Source organism: Hemitrygon akajei, chromosome 6, assembly GCF_048418815.1.
Source record: "Hemitrygon akajei chromosome 6, sHemAka1.3, whole genome shotgun sequence".
NCBI lineage: Eukaryota > Metazoa > Chordata > Chondrichthyes > Myliobatiformes > Dasyatidae > Hemitrygon > Hemitrygon akajei.
The window spans coordinates 65,485,326-65,506,097 of record NC_133129.1 but is presented as its reverse complement, the minus strand read 5'-3'; the positions used below and the strand labels follow the sequence as shown (position 1 = coordinate 65,506,097).

Below are 20,772 nucleotides of genomic sequence, written 5' to 3'. Positions count from 1 at the left end.
AAATTTGCTGATGATACAAAGATAGGTGGAGGAGCGGGAAGTGTTGAGGAAACAAAGAGCCTACTGAGAGTCTTAGATAGTTCAGTGGAATGGCAAAGAAGTGGTAAATGAAATACAATGTTGGAAAGTGTATGGTCATGCACTTTGGTGGAAGAAATAAATGGGCAGACTATTACTTAGATGGGGAGAGAATTCAAAATGGGTGTCCTTGTGCAAGATACCCTAAAGGTTAACCTCCAGGTTGAGTCACTGCTGAAGAAGGTGAATGCAATGTTGGCATTCATTTCTAGAGATATAGAATATAAGAGCAGGGATGTGATGTTGAGGCTCTATAAGGCACTCACAAGACCACACTTGGAGTATTGTGTGCAGTTTTGGGCTCCTTATTTTAGAAAGGATATACTGACATTGGAGAGGGTTCAGAGAAGATTCACAAGAATGATCCAAGAATGAAAAGGTTACTGTATGAGGAACATTTGGCAGCTCTTGGGCTGTATTCCCTGGAGTTCAGGAGAATGAGGGGGGATCTCACAGAAACATTCCAAATGTTAAAAGGCCTAAACAGATTAGATTTGGCAAAGTTATTTCCCATGGTAGGGGAGTCTAGGACAAGAGGGCATGACTTTAGGATTGAAAGACGTCCTTTTAGAATAGAGATGTGGAGAAATTACTTTAGTCAGAGGGTGGTAAGTCTGTGGAATTTGTTACCACAAGCGGCTGTGGAGGCCAAGTCATTTGGTGTATTTAAGGCAGAGATAGGTAGGTTTGTGGCGACCCAATTACTAGCACACTCGAACCGGCTGACAATTAGCCAGAGCCAGAGACAAAGATACATAGCCTCAGGGAGTTTCTCTCCAAGTATCGAGTGGGGGGAGACAGGCTTTTAAGCAAGACTGTGTTTGTGAAATAAACTTATTCCGTGGTTGCAGTTTACCGACTCCGTGTCGTAATTTCAGCGCTGCGCGTAGCCCTCCGCTACATTGGTGACCCCGACGGTCCAACCGTTTTTTTGGACCGGAGATGGCAGACGCTGCGTTTGTTAACGCGGTTTCCTTGAAGCTGCCAAGCTTCTGGACGCTACAACCTCACCTATGGTTTCAGCAAGCAGAAGCCCAATTCCATGTTCGGCAAATAACCTCAGAGGACACCCGTTACTACTACGTGGTGAGCTCCCTCGACCAGGACACAGCGGCCCAGGTCGCAGAGTTCGTACAGTCTCCCCCGGCAGACGGCAAGTACACGGAATTCAAAGCCCTGCTCATAAGGACTTTCGGGCTCTCCCGCCGCAAGCGAGCTGCCCGCTTACTGCACCTGGCTGGCTTGGGAGACAGGCCTCCATCGGCTTTGATGAATGAGATGTTGTCTCTGGCCGACAGACACACACCCTGCCTCATGTTTGAGCAGGCATTCCTGGAGCAGCTGCCCGAGGACATACGCCTGCTGCTGTCCGACGCGGATTTCAGCGACCCCCGGAAGGTGGCAGCCCGGGCGGACGCGCTGTGGAACGCCAAGAAGGTGAGTGGGGCGTCCATCGCACAGATCACCCGGCCATGCTCCCAGCAGCAAACCAGTCCAGGCCCGGCCGCAGAGCCCGCTAAACCCAGAGGCCGGGGTGTGGAGCCAAACGAACACTGGTGTTTCTACCACCAGCGGTGGGGCGCAGATGCCCGCCGCTGTCGCCCGCCCTGCCAGTTCCACGGGAAACGCCAGGGCCAGCCGTCGCTGATGGCTACGACGGCTGGCCTTCGGGATAGCCTCCTGTATGTCTGGGACAAACAGTCGGGACGCCGGTTTTTGGTCGACACCGGTGCCGAGATCAGCGTCTTACCTCCGACGAGTTACGACACCCGCAGCAGGGCGCCGGGTCCCCCCCTACGGGCCGCGAACGGCAGCACCATAAGGACTTATGGCACCCGTCCGGTGCAGCTACGGCTCGACTCCAGCAAGTTTACGTGGGACTTCACACTGGCCGCCGTAGCCCAACCGCTTCTGGGTGCGGATTTCTTGCGGGCTCACAGCCTACTGGTCGACCTGCCCAGGAAGAGACTGGTTCACGCCGAGACCTTTCAGACATTCCCCCTGGGTGCAGCCCAGTTGCCAGCCCCTCACCTCGGCTCCATCACGCTGTCCGGCAACGACTTCACCAGGGTCCTGGCAGATTTCCCATCGGTTCTGGCACCACAGTTCACGGCAGCCATGCCCCGACACGGTTTACAGCACCACATCCTGACCCAGGGACCACCCCTCCATGCCCGCGCTCGGCGGCTTCCCCCGGACAAGCTCCGACTGGCGAAGGAGGAGTTTACGCGGATGGAGGAATTGGGGATAATTCGGCGGTCCGACAGCCCATGGGCCTCCCCCCTGCACCTGGTGCCCAAGGCGACAGGGGGCTGGAGACCGTGCAGCGACTACCGCAGGCTGAACGAGGCTACAACACCGGACCGCTACCCTGTGCCGCACATTCAGGACTTCGCAGCCAACCTGCACGGCGCGCAGATCTTCTCCAAGGTAGACCTAATCCGCGGATACCATCAAATCCCGATGCATCCAGACGACATCCCCAAAACGGCTCTCATCACCCCGTTCGGCCTTTTCGAGTTCCTCCGCATGCCGTTCGGCCTGAAGAATGCCGCACAGACGTTCCAGCGGTTGATGGACGCGGTGGGACGCGACCTGGACTTCGCATTCATCTATTTGGACGACATCCTCATAGCCAGCAGCAGTCGTCAGGAGCATCTGTCCCACCTCCGACAGCTCTTTGCCCGGCTGAGTGACTACGGTCTGACGATCAACCTGGCCAAATGCCAGTTCGGGCTCGACACCATTGACTTCCTGGGCCACAGGATTACTAAAGACGGGGCAACCCCTCTGCCCGCTAAGGTAGATGCGGTCCGTCATTTCCCCCGACCTACCACGGTCAAAGGCCTCCAGGCATTCGTAGGTATGGTCAATTTCTACCACCGCTTCCTCCCTTCAGCTGCCCGGATCATGCGCCCCCTGTTCGCCTTGCTGTCCGGTCCGGGCAAGGACATTACCTGGGACGAGGTGTCCGCCGCCGCTTTCATTCAAACGAAGGATGCCTTGGCGAATGCCACGATGCTAGTGCACCCCAGAATGGACGTCCCTACCGCCCTCACGGTGGACGCCTCTAACACGGCAGTCGGTGGGGTACTGGAGCAGCTCATCGCGGGCCGCTGGCAACCCCTGGCGTTTTTCAGCAAACACCTGTGGCCACCCGAGCTCAAGTACAGTGCTTTCGACCGGGAGCTGTTGGCGCTATACCTGGCAATCCGGCATTTCAGGTACTTCTTAGAAGGTAGGCCCTTCACCGCGTTCACGGACCACAAACCGCTTACCTTTACATTCACAAAGGTGTCCGATCCCTGGTCGTCCCGCCAGCAGCGCCATCTGTCCTACATCTCTGAATACACGACGGACGTCCGGCACGTCTCGGGTAAGGACAATGTCGTGGCGGATGCGCTCTCTCGCCCTAACATTCACGCCCTTTCCCAAGGGGTAGACTTTGAGGCACTGGCTGAGGCACAGTTGGCAGATGAGGAGATCCCGTGTTACAGAACCGCAGTCTCCGGTTTGCAGCTCCAGGACCTCCCCGTAGGCCCAGGTGAGAGGACCCTACTCTGTGACGTCGCCACCGGCCAGCCCCGTCCCGTCGTCCCGGAACCTTGGCGACGACGCGTGTTCGACTCCATTCATAACTTGGCCCACCCCTCCATCCACACTACCGTCCGGATGGTCTCCAGCAGGTTCGTTTGGCACGGACTCCGCAAGCAGGTCCGTGACTGGGCCAGAACGTGCCTGCACTGCCAGACGGCCAAGGTGCAGCGACACACCAAGGCCCCGCCGCAGCAGTTCCACCCCACCCACCGGCGTTTCGACCACATTCATGTGGATATCGTGGGCCCCCTGCCTGTGTCACGCGGGGCGCGGCACCTCCTGACTATCGTGGACAGGTTCACAAGATGGCCAGAGGCGGTCCCGCTCACCGACACCACCTCCGAATCTTGCGCCCGGGCGCTGATCGCCACCTGGGTGTCCCGCTTTGGTGTCCCGGCCCACATTACCTCCAACAGAGGCGCCCAGTTCACCTCCAGCCTCTGGTCAGCGATGGCCAACCTGTTGGGGACTCAGCTGCACCACACCACTGCCTACCACCCACAGTCGAACGGACTGGTGGAGCGTTTCCACCGCCACCTGAAGTCGGCTCTCATGGCCCGCCTGCGAGGAGCTAACTGGGCGGACGAGCTTCCCTGGGTCCTGCTCGGCGTCCGCACGGCGCCCAAAGACGATCTGCACGCTTCGTCGGCCGAGTTGGTGTACGGCGCGCCCCTGGTCGTTCCCGGGGAGTTCATACCAGCCCCAAGGGGGCGAGAGGAAGAACCCGCAGCGGTCCTGGGCAGACTACGCGAGAGACTCGGTGCCCTGGCCCCCATGCCCACTTCGCAGCATGGGCAGCACCCGACCTGCGTACCCAAAGATCTGCAGAACTGTAAGTTTGTGTTTGTACGCCGGGGCGGGCATCGGCCACCGCTGCAACGGCCCTACGAGGGGCCGTTTACGGTGATCAGAAACGACGGGTCCACGTTCGTGCTGGACGTTGGGGAGAGAGAGGAGGTTTTCACGGTGGACCGACTCAAACCGGCCCACGTGGACTTGGCACAACCGGTCGAGTTTCCGGCACCGCGGCGCAGAGGCCGAACTCCCAAACAGGGCCCGGCCCAGACTGTGGACATTGGGGGGTGTACCGCCGGTTCTGGGGGGGGGTTATGTGGCGACCCAATTACTAGCACACTCGAACCGGCTGACAATTAGCCAGAGCCAGAGACAAAGATACATAGTCTCAGGGAGTTTCTCTCCAAGTATCGAGTGGGGGGAGACAGGCTTTTAAGCAAGACTGTGTTTGTGAAATAAACTTATTCCGTGGTTGCAGTTTACCGACTCCGTGTCGTAATTTCAGCGCTGCGCGTAGCCCGCCGCTACAGGTTCTTGATTAGCCAGGGCATCGAAGGATATGGGGAGAAGGCAGGGGAGTGGGGATGACTGGAAATATTGGATCAGCCCACGACTGAATGGCAGAGCAGACTCGATGGGCCAAATGGCCTATTTCTGCTCCTATATCTTTTGGTCTTATGGTCAAATAAGGCAGTTGATGTTACTCATTTTAGGTAGACTTATACCAAAAATCCCAGCTGTAGCTTTCTGCATCTCAGATCAAAAGTCTGTAGGTTACACGGTTCACCCACAGAGTGCTTGAACATTTTATAAAACACTGATGCTTTATGAACTTCCTGTGGTAGTGTAAAGTATTCTGTTAAAGGGTTACTTTGTGGCCACCATTCTTGAATACGCTACTAATGCAACGTCTTATTTGTAAATACTTCCAGAAATTCCCTTTATCTACAAAGTTATATTTCCTCTGCAAATCCACAAACGACATAAAAATCTCATTCTCATAGAGATCACCTTCTCAAAGCAGTATGGCAGAAGGATCTTGGAAGCGATATTGAAAATAATGAGTGGTCAAATATTTTAATCAAATGTGGGTAGACATATTAGAGAACAACACACACAAAATGCTGGTGGAACACAGCAGGCCAGTCAACATCTATAGGAGAAGCGCTGTCGATGTCTCGGCCCGAAACATCGACAGTGCTTCTCCTATAGATGCTGCCTGGTCTGCTGTGTTCCACCAGCATTTTGTGTGTGTTGTTGTTTGAATCTCCAGCATCTGCAGATTTCCTCGTGTTTGCTCTTTAAAGACATATTAGGGAAGCAAGAGGGAAATTTATTCAGTATAAGATAGTACACGGATATTATTGGACACCAACTAGACTCTACAAAATGGGGATTGTTGATAATCATTTATGCTGGAAATGTAAAAATGAGGTGGGCACATATTTTCACATGATTTGGGAGTGTTCCATGGTTCGTCCATTTTGGAGTAAAGTTCTTAACTTGTTGGGGAATTGGTCGGGTCCTACACCGCCCTTGTGCCCACGGCTTTGTCTCCTGGGTGATAGGACAATGATACCTAATGTAAACAATGATAAATTTACTATTTTAAAGGTGGGTCTTATCACAGCTGCAAGAATTATATTGCAAAACTGGAAAAAACCCAGATGAGGGAATGGACTGAGGAAATGGTTAAGATTTAAGATCATATGAACACACGTTGGGAAGAATTAACAGTGAGGGAAAAGTGCAAGACACGTGGGATCAATTTTGGTTGTATGTTAATTTAAACTTAAATTAGAAGTTTTTTTTTGTTTCTTAGTTTTATATGTTTTCCTGTCATGGGATGTCTGTATAAGTATGCTGTACTCTATCTGTTCTATATGCTGTGCTGCTTTGTAAAATAAGAATAAATAATAATAAAAATTTGAATTACAAAAAAAAGGTCTGTGGGTATAAGTCCCAGTTCAGGGACTGAAAAATGTAACAGTGTCGCCGGTGCAATATTTCAGATAACAGGTTAGGCTAATGTCCTCCAAGTACCATAGAACCACAGAACACTACAGCACAGTACAGGCCCTTCAGCCCTCCATGTTGTGCCCACCCATATAATCCTTAAAAAAAAGTACTAAACCCACACTACCTCATAACCCTCCATTTTTCTTTCATCCACGTGCCTGTCCAAGAGGCTCTTAAATACCCCTAATGTTTTAGCCTCCACCACCATCCCTGGCAAGTCATTCCAGGCACTCACAACCCTCTGGGTAAAAAACTTACCCCTGATGTCTCCCCTAAACTTCCCTCCCTTAATTTTGTACATATTCCCTCTGGTGTTTGCTATTGGTGCCCTGGGAAACAGGTACTGACTATCCACCCGATCTATGCCTCTTATAATCTTGTAGACCTCTGTCGTCCTTTATCATTCTTCTACACTCCAAAGAGAAAAGTCCCAGCTCTGCTAACCTTGCTTCATATGACTTGTTCTCCAAACCAGGCAACATCCTGGTAAATCTCCTCTGCACCCTCTCCATAGCTTCCACATCCTTCTTATAATAAGGTTACCAGAATTGAACACAATACTCTAAGTGTGGTCTCACCAGAGATTTGTAGATTTGCAACATGCCCTCTCTACTCTTGAACTCAATCCCCCTGTTAATCAAGCCTAGCATCCCATAGGCCTTATTAACTACCCTATTAACCTGTGGAGTGACCTTGAGGGATGTATGGATTTGAACCCCAAGTTCCCTTTGTTCATCCACACTCTTAAGTAATTGACCATTAATCCTGTACTCAGTCTTCTGGTTTGTCCTTCCAAAATGCATCACCTCACACTTGTCTGGATTGAACGCTATCTGCCATTTTTCTGCCCAACTTTGCAGCCTGTCTATATCCTCTTGTAACCTTCGACAACCTACAGCTCCATCCACAGCTCCTCCAATCTTCGTGTCTCCGCAAACTTACTCACCCATCCTTTTGCCTCTACATCCAGGTCATTTATAAAAATCACAAATAGCAGGGGTCCCAGGACAGATCCCTGTGGCACTCCAATAGTCACCGACCTCCAGGCAGAATACTTTCCTTCCACAACTACTCTCTGCTTTCTTCCTTTAAGCCAATTTTTTTATCCAAACAGCTTTCTGGATGAGTCTCTCATGAGGGGCCTTGTCAAATGCTTTGCTAAAGTCCATGTAGACCACATCCACTGCCCTACCCTCATCAATTTGTTTTGTTACCTCTTCAAAAAACTCAATCAGGCTCATGAGGCACGATCTTCCCTTCACAAAGCCATTGTTGACTATCCATGTGTAGACTGTACTTCTCTAAATGCTCGTAGATCCCATCCTTAAGAATCCTTTCCAGTAGCTTGCATACCACCGACGTAAAACTCACCGGTCTATAGTTCCCAGGTTTCTCACTATTACCTTTCTTAAACAAGGGAACTACATTTGCCATTCTGCAGTCCTCCAGCACTTCCCCTGCAGCCAAAGAGGATTCAAAGATCATAGCTAATGCTCCTGCGATCTCTTCTCGCAATTCCCACAATAACCTGGGGTGTATCATATCCGGCCCTGGGGATTTATCAATCTTAATGTTTTTGAGAAGATCCAGCACTACTTCTTCCTTAATCTCCACATTGTCCAGCACACAGGCCCACTCTACTTTGACCTCATCCTGATCAAGATCCTTTTCACTTGTGAATACTGAAGCAAAATATTCATTTAGGACCTCCCCAACCTCCTCCGCTTCCAGGCACATATTACCCTCTTTATCCTTTAGCGGTCCCACCTTCGTTCTCGTCATCCTCCTATTCTTCATATATGCAAAGAACACCTTGGGGTTCTCCTTAATCCTACATGCCAAGGCCTTCTCTTGCCCCCTTTGATCTCTCCTAAGTCCTTTCTTTAGCTCCTTCCTGGCTACCCTATATTTCTCATAAGCCCTTCCTACTTCTTGTATCTAACATAAGCTTCCTTTTTCCTCTTGACGAGTTGCCTCACATGTTTCATCAGCCACGGTTCCCTTTTCCTACTATTTTTTTCCTTGCCTCAGTGGGACAAACCTATCCTGAACCCAGCTCAAGTGGTCCCTAAACTTCTCCCACATTACTTCTGTGCTTTCCCCTTTGAAAATCTGTTTCCAATTTACTCTCACTAGTTCCTGCCTCATCCCTTCAAAGTTAGCCCTTCCCCAGTTAAGCACTTTACCATTTTGTCTGATTTTATCCCTTTCCATAGCTATGCTGAAACTAATGGAGTTGTGTCACTCTCACCAAAATGCTCCCCCACCAAGAGGTCTGTCACCTGACCAGGTTCATTACCCAGAACTAGATCCAGTATAGCCTCTCCTCTCGTTGGCCGGTCCACATACTGTGTCAGGAATCCTTCTTGAACACACCTGACAAATTCAGCCCCATCTATGCCCCTTGCACTCAGGAGGTGCCAGTCAATATGAGGGAAGTTGAAATCACCCATAACTACTACCCTGTATTTCTGCACCATTCTAAAATCTGCCTGCTCGGTGGCCCGAGGGCTATTTGGGGGCCTATAGACTACTCTCAGCACAGTGATTGATCCCTTCCTATTTCTGACTTCCACACAGACTGACTCCGTGGACACTCCTTCTGCAGCGTCCTCCCTTTCTATAGCCGTGATACTATCCCTGACCAGCAATGCCACTCCCCCCCCTTTTCTACCTCCCATCCTATTCCTTTTAAAACACCTGAACCCCTGGACCTGCATCATCCAATCCTGCCCTTCCTCCAACCAAGTTTCAGTAACGGCCACAACATTGTAGTTCCACGTACTAATCCATGCTCTAAGTTCATCCTCCTTGTTCCTAATACTCCTAGCATTGAAATAGACACATTTCAACCCCTTTTACTGGCTACGATTATGTTCTGTCCCCTGCCTGTCCTTCCTCATCAACTCAGAACTCTTAGCATCATGCCCTTGTCCTTCTACCTTGATCCCTGCACTCACATTCTGATTCCCACCCCCCTGCCAAACTAGTTTAAACCCTCCTCAACAGCTCTATCAAACCTGCCCACCAGGATATCGGTCCCCCTGGGATTCAAGTGCAACCCGTCCTTTTTGTACAGGTCACACCCGCCCCAAAAGAGGTCCCTATGATCCAGAAATCAGAATCCCTGCCCCCTGTTCCAATCCCTCAGCCACGCATTTATCCTCCACCTCATTCTATTCCTATTCTCACTGTCACGTGGCACAGGTAGTAATCCCGAGATTACTACCTTTGAGGTCCTGCTTTTCAACTTCCTTCCTAACTCCCTGTAGTCTTCTTTCAGGACCTCTTCCCTTTTCCTACCTATGTCATTGGTACCAATTATGTACCACGACCTCTGGCTGTTCTCCCTCCCACAGCAGGATATCTTGGACGCAATCAGAAACACCCCGGACTCTGGCACCTGGGAGGCAAACTACCATCCGAATTTCTTTCCTGCATCCACAGAATCGCCTGTCTGAACCCCTGTCTACAGAGTCCCCTATCTCTACTGCCTTCCTCTTCCTTTCCCTACCCTTCTGAGTCATAGGGCCAGACTCTGTGCCAGAGGCACGGCTACTGCTGCTTCCCCCATGTAGGCTGTCCCCCGCCCCCCCCCCCACCAACAGTACTCAAAAGTAGAGAGAAAAGCTCCCATAGCACCATTTTGAAGAAGAGTAGAGGGGCGTGGTCTGCCCAGTGTCTGAGGGCCAATACCTATCACCTAACTAACATACTAAAGACAAATTATCTCATTGTTTCCAGGTTCATGTTTGTGGGAGCCTGCTGAGTGAAAAAAATGACTGCTATGTCTCCTATGTCATTGGAGTGACCACACTCCGCTGGCTGGAGAGTGAGCTGGAACTCATGAAATGGAAGTGAAAGGTGATACTGAAATCCCAAAATTCATTGGAGTTATTTTATTCATCCTTTCTCTTCCTAAAAATGCTCCTTTCACAGTGGGTCAACTATTGTTGGCTGCCCATCTAATTTCAACCACTTTCCAGCCTCTGGAAGTCCCATTCTCAAAGTATCAGTCCCACTAACCGACAGTTAGACTGATATGTAATATGTTGCACCAGTGTTTAAATTTGTTCCTGTTTGAGATCTCAACAGTACGTGCAAATACACAACACTTTTCACATAGCCAAAATTCCCAAACAGCTTTGCAGGAATAATATTAAACAGTAAATACTCTACAGGTGTATTAACCTGTGAAATGGTTAATATTTTGAATCTGGCATCCCTAATAAGAACTGGAAAATGGAGAAAAATAATTAATTGGGAGAACGTGAAGGAGGGAATATCTCTGATAGGATGAGACTAGGTGGATTAATGGGGCAGTTACTGGTAAATTGTGGGACACGTCCAGCAAGCTAAACTGCATGAATAGAACAAGGTAAACTGAGCTAATATGATGCCAGGGAGAAGTGGCCCTTCCTGAACTGACAGAAGGAAAGAGTGAGCTATGTAAAGTTAGAGAATTCAATATTGTGTGGGGAAGGTGAGACTTTCTTCCTTCTACTTGCTTTGGGCCTTGTAAGTGTCAACTTGCAAAATAATTTATCTGAATAGATGATTAGAATAGCTTGGTTAAAATGCAAACACGAGGAAATCTGCAGATGCTAGAAATTCAAACAACATGCACAAAATGCTGGTGGAACACAGCAGGCCAGGGAGCATCTATAAGGAGAAGCACTGTCGATGTTTCGGGCTGAGACCCTTCTTCAGGACTAACTGAAAGGAAAGATACTAAGAAGTAGGAGGGGGATGGGGAAATGTGAAATGATAGGAGAAGACCGGAGGGGGTGGGATGAAGCTAAGAGCTGGAAAGGTGATTGCCAAAAGTGATACAAAGCTGGAGAAGGGAAAGGATCATGGGACGGGAGGCATAGAGAGAAAGGGGGAGGGGAGCACCAGAGGGTAGCACCAGAGAACAGGCAGAGTGATGGGCTGAGAGAGAACAAAAAGGGGGAGGGGGAAAATAAATAAATCAGGGATGGGGTAAGAAGGGGAGGAGGGGCATTAACAGAAGTTAGAGAAGTCAATGTTCATGCCATCAGGTTGGAGGCTACCCAGCCGGTATATAAGGTGTTGTTCCTCCAACCTGAGTGTGGCTTCATCTTGACAGTAGAGGAGGCCATGGATAGACATATCAGAATGGGAATGGGACGTGGAATTAAAATGTGTGGCCACTGGGAGATCCTGCTTTCTCTGACGGACCGAGCGTAGGTGTCCAGCGAAACTGTCTCCCAGTCTGCGTCGGGTCTCACCAGTATATAAAAGGCCACACCGGGAGCACCGGACGCAGTATACCACACCAGCCGACTCACAGGTGAAGTGTCGCCTGTCGCCTGAAGTCATCGATGTAGCAAAGGATGTAGCTTGGCCTACTGTGTTCCACCAGCATTTTGTGTGTGTAGCTTGGTTAAAACGTTGGGTTTTAAGGCATGTTTAGTGGAGGAATGGGAAACATGCCTGGCAAAGAAGTTAGACAGGAAGTCCCAGGACTTCCAACACTGGCAGTCAGGGATGGATTGATCAATTTCAGGGATCCACAAGAGGCTGTAATCAGAGAATCCTGAAGGATTCAGAGGTCTGTAGAGTTGAAGGAGATTACACAGACAATGACAGAGCCTGTAAAATGAAGCTATCCCTCTTTCCTCAGTGTTACTGCCTTAACCCTTAATCCCACTCTTCTTCCCAGAGACTGCCAGACTGGCAAATAACTTTTATTCTAATTGCAATTGAAGTGCCTCCTGATCACACCAGCACCTTACTTCTTTTAGTACAGAACCTTTGTCCCAATCGTCAAGTAAACTGTTTAAACTTTAAACGTTCACCCTTCATCATGGGGTCAATACTGTAGCATTATATCTGTGCTATTGTCAAACTTTGAGCTCCATCGCCTACATAAGCAAGAGCAACACATGCATCCCAGTTACACACCATCCCAAGTTGGTCACTTAGATGCAGCTTCTACCTAATCTCTGAGGCAAACTCCTTATAAAACACCATCAGCCCATGGATTTCAATCAGGACACTGAGGTAGAGCTTTGGATAAGGTGATGTTTGAGAAGAGTAAAAGCAGGGAGAATGCCTGGGGTCCATTGGAATATCAGAGGTAACAAAATCATGAGTAATGGAAAGCAGGTCAGATGAACTGAGATCCATGTGAAATTCATGAGTAATTCTATAATAAGGTGGTTAAGTGATTAGAAATGCCAGATTTACCTTGGATTTCTCTGCTATATTCCTCACGCCTATGCTGGCAATCTTCCAGCTGTCAGATGGCTCTCTGGCAGTCCAAAGCAGAAAGTCAAAGCTGTTCCCTTCTGGTCGAAAGTACATATTAAGCCTTCCAGGATCTGTGCCTGTGATCTGATACACAAGCCTCACGCAGCTCTCTCCCAGAGCATGGAGCTCAGGACTGGTGAGGGTACCCACTTTTTTAGTGCTGCCGAAAGAACCTTCAATATGGACATAGCGGCCTGCAATACAAGGATTACAGTAGTGATTAGCAAAGATCAAAGCAGCAGCAGAGGGCAAAAACATTCACGTGTTGGACGAGAATTTCTCTTCACTTCACACCTTCTTCCCAAGAAAAGAGGGAAGGCACCATAGAGATCATGAGAGTTCCCACAATGTCATGGCAAGGGCCCAGTAGACACTTAAAATTCTTTAAATAAACCATCTGCTCACTTGCTCATGTTCTGCAGTTCAATTCTCTTGTAATCAGTGTAAGCATATCAATGTCAAAAAAATATCAAATATCAGAGATTTCCCCTGATCTAGTGCCTCGCGTTAAAAAAGTCAGCTTTTCTGTGACCACATACCAAATCAATCATAGTGGTGAGTTTCCACCAATTGACAGAGAAGCTCTAATGACCTTGATCCATTCCAGGACTATTTGGTGTGCTTTGAAAATCAGCGATATATCTTTCTTTAGCTTGCTGGCACACTGACAAACTGTACCCCATCCTATCCAACAAATGTTTCTATATATTTCTCAAAGACCATTTACAGTAATTTAAACCTGAACTGCTTATCGATGGTGGACAGACACAGCAATTTTAAAATGCTTACATTTTGGTAATACATCAGCCATTCTACTGACTATATAAGGTTATCATTATATATATCAAGGACGGACCCAGACAGTGAAGCAGTATGGTCTAAATATTTGTAGAACAGTCCAGGCTTACAATGGATGTAATGCACACCATTATACAGATGTTTGAACCCATGAACACTAATTCACTATTTTTTTTAATTCTTCTTTATTGCACTACTTATTTAACTATTAAATAGACACATACATACAATTACTGTAATTCACAGCTTCCTTTTTCTCTCTATTATCATGCATTCCATTGTACTGCTGCCACAAAGTTAACAAATTTCACAAGATATGCCAGTGCTATTAAATTTGATTCTGAAAATGGACATACAAAATCAAAACCAGAGCTAATTCAGGATGTATTAGAATGCCAATAGGATTCAGAAGGGTGATCTCTGTATTCCCACTAATAACACAATTACCAACAAGCTATGCTGGTACTCCATCTGAGATCATCAACATCTACTTGTCCCACCACTGACACACCTTTGCTTCAGTGAATTCCCCCTACAAACCACACCACAGCCAACTGCCTAGGGGTTGTCAACAGAACATTGGAAGCCAGAGCAAATTGCCATCTGAATGCAACAAGACACAAGGTGCACAGGGATAATAACTCCATTTAGATCTAGCTCTGTACAGAATCTGAATCATATTTATTATTACTGACTTGTACAGTATAATGTGAAATTTATTTTTTGCAGCAGTACAATGCAAAGGCATAAAATTAATATAAATTACAAATAACTAAATAGTGTAAAATATAAAGGAATAATGAGGTAGTGTTCATAGACTGTTCACAAATCTGACAGCTGTGGGGAAGAAGTTGTGCCTAAATCAATGAGTGTGGGGATTCACGTTCCTATACCTCAACTTTGATCACAGCAATGAGAAGAAGTCATGTCCCAGACAGTGAGAGTCCTTAGCGATGGATGTAAATTTTTTGGGGCATCACCTCTTAAAAATGTCAACAATGATGGGGAGTGTTCTGCCCATGATACAGATGCCTCTGCCTCCAACCATCTGCAGTGTCTTCCGTACCTGTGCATTAAAGCCTCCATACATATCTATGATGCAACCAATCAGAATGTTCTCCACATAAACACACCTGCTGTGTTCCTACAGCATTATGTATGTGTAACTCTGAATGACCTCAAGCGTAAACTTAATTTGCTAGTCTTTAGTGACATACCAAGTCTCCTTAAACTGCAAACAACAAATTGCCACTGGAAACCTACTGATTGCATCAGTGTTTTGGACCCAGGATAAATCCCCCAAGATGTTGATGCCTTGGAACTTCAAACTCATCACTCTTCCCATCACTGACCACTCAATGAGGACTGGTGTGTAGGTGTGTTCTCCTGACTTCCCCTTCCTGAAGTCCAAGGTTAATTCCTTTGTCTTTCTGACACTGAGCGTGAGGTCAATATTGTGACACCACTCAGCCAGCTATCCTATGTCACTCCCGTAGGCCTCCGCATTACCATCTGAGATCTTACCAACAACAGCAGATCTGTGAATTTATAAATGGTATTTCAACTGTGCTTAGCCACAGTCGTGAGTATAGAGAGAGTAGAGCAGTGGGCTAAGCACATATTCCTGAAGGGTACCTGTGACAATATCAGTGAGGAGATGTTATTAAGTTAAAAGTAAAATTTATTTTCAGAGTACATACATGTCACCACATACAATCCTGAGATTCTTTCTGTGTGGGCATACTTAGCAAATTTATAGAAGGGTAACTATAAATGGGATCTGTAAACTGTAACATCAGGAATTATAAACAGTAAATAAGCTGTACAAGTGCAGATAATAAATAAATAACAAGTACAAAATAACAAAGTAAAAGAGTCTTTAAATGAGTGTAACCATCTCCTTGGGTAGCAGACACCTACAGAATCAACAAACTCATTTGTAAGGCCAGTGATGTTGTGGGGGTGGAACTGGACTCTCTGACGGTGGTGTCTGACAACAGGATGCTGTCCAAGTTGCATGCCATCTTGGACAATGTCTCCCATCCACTCCATAATGTACTGGTTAGGCACAGGAGTACATTCAGCCAGAGACTCACTCCACCGAGATGCAACACTGAGCATCATAGGAAGTCATTCCTGCCTGTGGCCATCAAACTTTACAACTCCTCCCTCAGAGTGTCAGACACCCTGAGCCAATAGGCTGATCCTGTATTAATTTCCACTGGGTATGATTAACTTATTGTTATTTAATTATTTATGGTTTTATATTGCTATATTTCTACACTATTCTTGGTTGGTGCGACTGTAACAAAACCCAATTTCCCTCGGGATCAATGTCTGTCTGTCTTGTACAAGAGCTTGATGGTAACTGTTATTGAACCTGGTGGTGAGTCCTGAGGCTCCTGTACCTTCTACCCAATGGCAGCAGTGAGAAAAGAGCATGGCCAGGGTGGTGAGGATCTTTGGTGATGGGTGCTGCTTTTCTACAGCAATGTTTCATGTAGATGGTTGGGAGGGCTTGACCCATGATGTACCGGGCAGAATCCACTACCTTTTGTAAGATTTTCTGCTCAAAGGCGTTGGGTATCCCATACCAGGCTATAATGCTGCCAATCAGCATACTTCTCACCAGATATCTATAGAAGTTTTCCAAGGTTTTTGATGACATACCACATCTTTGCAATGTCCTGAGGAAGTAGAGGCGTTGTGCTTTCATTGCAATTATATTTTTATGATGCGCCCAGGACAGATCTCTGAGATAGCGACACCCAAGAATTTAAAGTTACTGACCCTCTCCACCTCTGATCCACCAATGATTACTGGCTCATTGACCTCTGGTTTCCCTATCCTGAAATCTATCAGTTCCTTGGTCTTATTGAGTAAGAGGTTGTTGTTATGATACCACTCAGCCAAATTTTCAATCTCCCTCCTGTATGCTGATTCACTGCCACCTTTGATACAATGCACAACAGTATTATTTAGTTGTACTGTGTCGGGTCTCCCTATAAGGAAGTCGAGGATCCAGTTACAGAGGGAGGTACAGTGGCCCAAGTTTTGAAGCTTGATAATTAATACTGTAGGGATGATAGTGTTGAATGCTGAGCTGTAATCAATAAACTGCAGTCAATGTTGCCAAACTTTCAACATATTATTAAGTACTTAGGATCATTTGGCCTGGTTTACGTGTTTTCTGATTTTGATCGTCTACACTGTTGAAGAGGAATAAAAACGTACTGCTACAAAAAGCTACTGAAGTTGGAAGGGATTTGAAAGTTTGAGAATCAAGATCAAGCCAACTTGTATTTATATTAAATAGAGACTTATAGAGACTTGTGGTTAGTGTAGCATTATTAGAACTCCAGCTGTAGGATCAGGTTTGATTCCCATCGCCATCTGTAAGGAGTTTGTGTCTTCTCTCCCTGACCACATGGGTTTCCTCTGGGTTCTCCAGTTTCCTTCAACATTCCAAAGATGTATAGTTGGGATTAATGAGTTGTGCAGATTCTATGTAGGTGCTGGAACAGTGGCGATACTTGAGGGTTGCACAGTACACTCCTCACTAATTTGATTTGACACAAAAAGATGCTTTAAGACCATGAGACACTGGAGCAAAATTAGGCCATTCAGCCCATCAAGTCTACTCTGTCATTCCATCATGGCTGATCCTGAATCGCATTCAACCCCAAACATCTGCCTTCTCGCCAATCAGTAAACAATTGACTTCTGCTTTAAATATACCCATGGACTTGGCTTTCACTGCAGTATGTGGCAGATTATTCCAGATTCGCTACTCTCTGGCTCAAAATATTCCTCCTTACCTCTGTTCTGAACGGTTGCACCTCAATTTTGAGTCTGTGCCTTCTAGTTCTGGATACCCCGACCACTGGAAACACCCTCTCCACATCCAGCCTATCTAGTGCTTCCAACATTCAGTATCTTTCAAAGAGATCCCCATGCATTCCAGTGAGTACAAACCCAAAGCTGCCAAATGCTCCTCATACATTAACCCCTTCATTCCTGAATCATCCTTGTGAATCTCCCCTGGACTCTCTCCAACGATAACACATCCTTTCTGAGATATGGGGCTCAAAACTGTTGACAATACTCCAAATGTGCCCTGACCAGTGTTTTATAAAGGCTCAGCATTATCTCATTGTTTTTATATTCTATTCCCCTTTAAATAAATGCCAACTTCGCCTTCTTTACCACAAATTCAACCTGTAAATTAACCTTCTGGGAGTCTTGCACGAGTTCTCCTTAGTCCTTCTGCACCTCTGATAATTGAATTTTCTTCCCCTTTAGATAATAGTCTGCACTATTGTTCCTTTTACCAAAATGCATTATCATACATTTCCCAACACTGTATTCCATCTGCCACTTTTTTGCCCATTCTTCCAATTTGTCTAAGTCCTGCTGCAAATGTATCATTTCCTCAGCACTACCTACCCTTCCACCTATCTTTTTATCATCCACAAACTTTGCCGCAAAGCCATCAACTCCATTATCTGAATCATTGGTAAACAATGTGAAAAGCAGCAGTTCCAAAACTGACCCCTGAGGAACACCACTAGTCACTGGCTAAAAGGCCCCCTTTATTCCCACTCACTGCCTCCCACCTGTCAGCCATTCCTCTATCCATGCCAGTATGTTTCCTGTAACACCAGAGGATTTTATCTTGTTAAGCAGCCTCATGTGTTGTACCTTATCACCTTATTGCCTTTTAGCCAATTATCAAATGCATTTTAAAATTCCAAGTAAACGACAACCACTACCTCTCCTTTGTCCACCCTGCTTGTTACTTCCTCAAAGAACTCGAGCAGATTTGTCAGGCAAGACTTCCCTTGACAGAAACCATGCTGACTTTGACTTATTATATCATTAGTCAACTACCCCAAAAACTCATCCTTAATAATGGACTCCAACACTTTCCCAATTACTGAGATTGGGAAAACATACACTTTTTTTGAGTATGTTTTGATGTACGTTTGACAAATAAAGCTAATCAAATCTTAAATGTCATCTTTCAGGACATTTCCAATGTGCTTCACTATCATTGAAGCAGAGCACAGATGTAAATGTAGCAGCCAATCCCACGCAGTAGGATCCAGCAAACACCAATGCATTAATTGCTGGGTGAGATGCTATGTCTTAGCCAATGGACTGGACCGAAATGCCTCACTCTTATTTGAAAGAGGGTCAGCGAAATCATTTATGTCAGTTTAAAGATTAGACAAGATCTAATATTAACATGCCACACCTAAGACAGCATCACCAGCAATGCAGCAACCCCATCAAGACCACACCATGGAGACTGTCAGCCCAAAGCTCCACAATACATCTTGAACACAAAACATCCCAGTTCAGAGGCAAAGCATACCAGCAACAAACCAGTGACTGACAAAAGATTTTGCTAGTTGGTTCCATGGCAAAATATCTCCAAATTGTTTCATAGGAGTCATTCAGTTTTTACAAGTTCTAAATGTTAGGCCTGGTCACGTGAGGAAGGGAGGGAGAGTGATTTGAAGAAGTGGCTCCCTGCAGATGTCGACAATGATATAACATTATTAAACCTACAGCAAAACAGCAGAGACTGTAAATGTTGCATTCTGGGGCAATACACCAGATGCTAGAGGAACCCAGTGGATCAGGCAGCATCGATAGAGGGAAATGGACAGCCGACATAGTGGATTGAGATTATTCACCTGAACTGAAAGGTAGAGGGGGTCTAACCAATATAAAGAAGTGAGGAGAAGGGGTGGCCAAGAGCTGGCAAGTGATCGGAGGAGCCACGGAAGAGGAGTGATAGGTTAATGGAGGAGAGGAGTGAGAATAATGCCAGAAGCTGTGAGGTAACAGGTGGAAGTGAGAAAAGGCAGAAGATGAAAGAAATCTGATAGGAGAGGAAGGTGGAACATGGAATCAAGCGAGAGACGTGAGGAGGGAAGCCAGTGGGGAGGAATGTGTGGGTGATGGGCTGATGGAATAGGTGTAAGATAATAGACTAGTTCAACTACTTAATCCGATAACTCACTCCCATATGAAGCAATAAAATAAGCAATCAGTTCAGTTAATGTTTTAGTTCCATTCTGTCCTTTTACTTGTTCACAAGGTAAAATTTCAAGTTGCATTGTACACTCATAATATTCCTTTTGCATTATTGCCTCACCAAGAATTTAGGAGGAGGAAATAAGTCAGCCCCTCAATCCTGCTCTACCATTCCAAGAGATCTTGACTGAACAGTGATTTAGCACTTTATTATACTTGCCTACATGCCTTGGTACATTTGGTACAAAGAGGGATTAGCCAGATGGATGCTGAGGGGTACAGCCTCAGGATAAAGAGTATCAATCATGAGAAGGGGCTTCCTTACATGGAGAGTTGTGGATCGCTGGACTACTTTACACTATAGTGTGCAGTGTGATCGATCCTTATTCAGTTTAAAATTTATAATTGTCATTCTAGTACTGAAGCTAACAGACTAAATGCATCCAAAATCACAAAGTAATGTCCATATAAATTTCTTGAACTCTTGGCAGTTAACACAACTTAAGCATTGCTCAGAGACATAAATGGGAATGGGAGGAGAAAGGTGTTGACCGTTGGCACTGAGTTTAACACTGAGAATATGAAGTGTCAATACACACAATCTTCAACTAGAGGTTACGAGGAAGTGACTGAAGAATGCAATTGTATTTGACCAGGTTATAATTAGCAACTCCCCATCACCCTTTTTCAATTGGAATCATTTGGGATCAACTATCAGTGAAGGGATTAAACAAACATTGAATGATTGGTACTTGTGGTCTGCACACAACTGCTTTTTGAACAACGGGGAAAGAAAGTGAGACAAAAAGAACAAAGGGAAATAAAAGAAAGAATTGACAATGACAAAGATAAACAAACAAAAATAAATTGACAAACTAGCACTTTGCAATAAATTGCCTCTAGATACCAGATAGAGAAGGATATAGATCTAATGCAGACAAATGAGATTACTGTGAACAGGCAAAACAATTGTCATGGACACAGAGGACTAAGGGGCCTGTTTAATGTACTAGGACTCTATGAATTCAGCTCCCGCTTGAAGAAAGGGTCACCTGGCTGTTTTTGATTAATCTTCGTGTAGTGTTTCATCCTCTTTATATTCTTGGGCAAATTTGACTTTAGAGACATTGTCTCAAGGATGATCTGCAAGGTTGTTATTTGGAT

At 46.3% G+C, this 20,772-nt stretch overlaps 1 protein-coding gene across 3 annotated transcripts in view; it reads right to left on the bottom strand.

Moving 5' to 3' along the window:
• The window catches only part of mamdc2a (MAM domain containing 2a), a 137,335-nt gene that overhangs the window by 90,822 nt on the left and 25,741 nt on the right, over window positions 1-20,772 (bottom strand). For all 3 annotated transcript variants that reach the window (XR_012099267.1, XM_073048522.1, XM_073048521.1), the window contains exon 3: window positions 12,703-12,959. Coding sequence is in view for 2 of the 3 variants with exons in the window: in XM_073048522.1 (XP_072904623.1) it covers window positions 12,703-12,959 (257 nt within the window). In the remaining variant the exon portion in view is untranslated. The remainder of the gene's footprint in view (window positions 1-12,702; window positions 12,960-20,772) is intronic.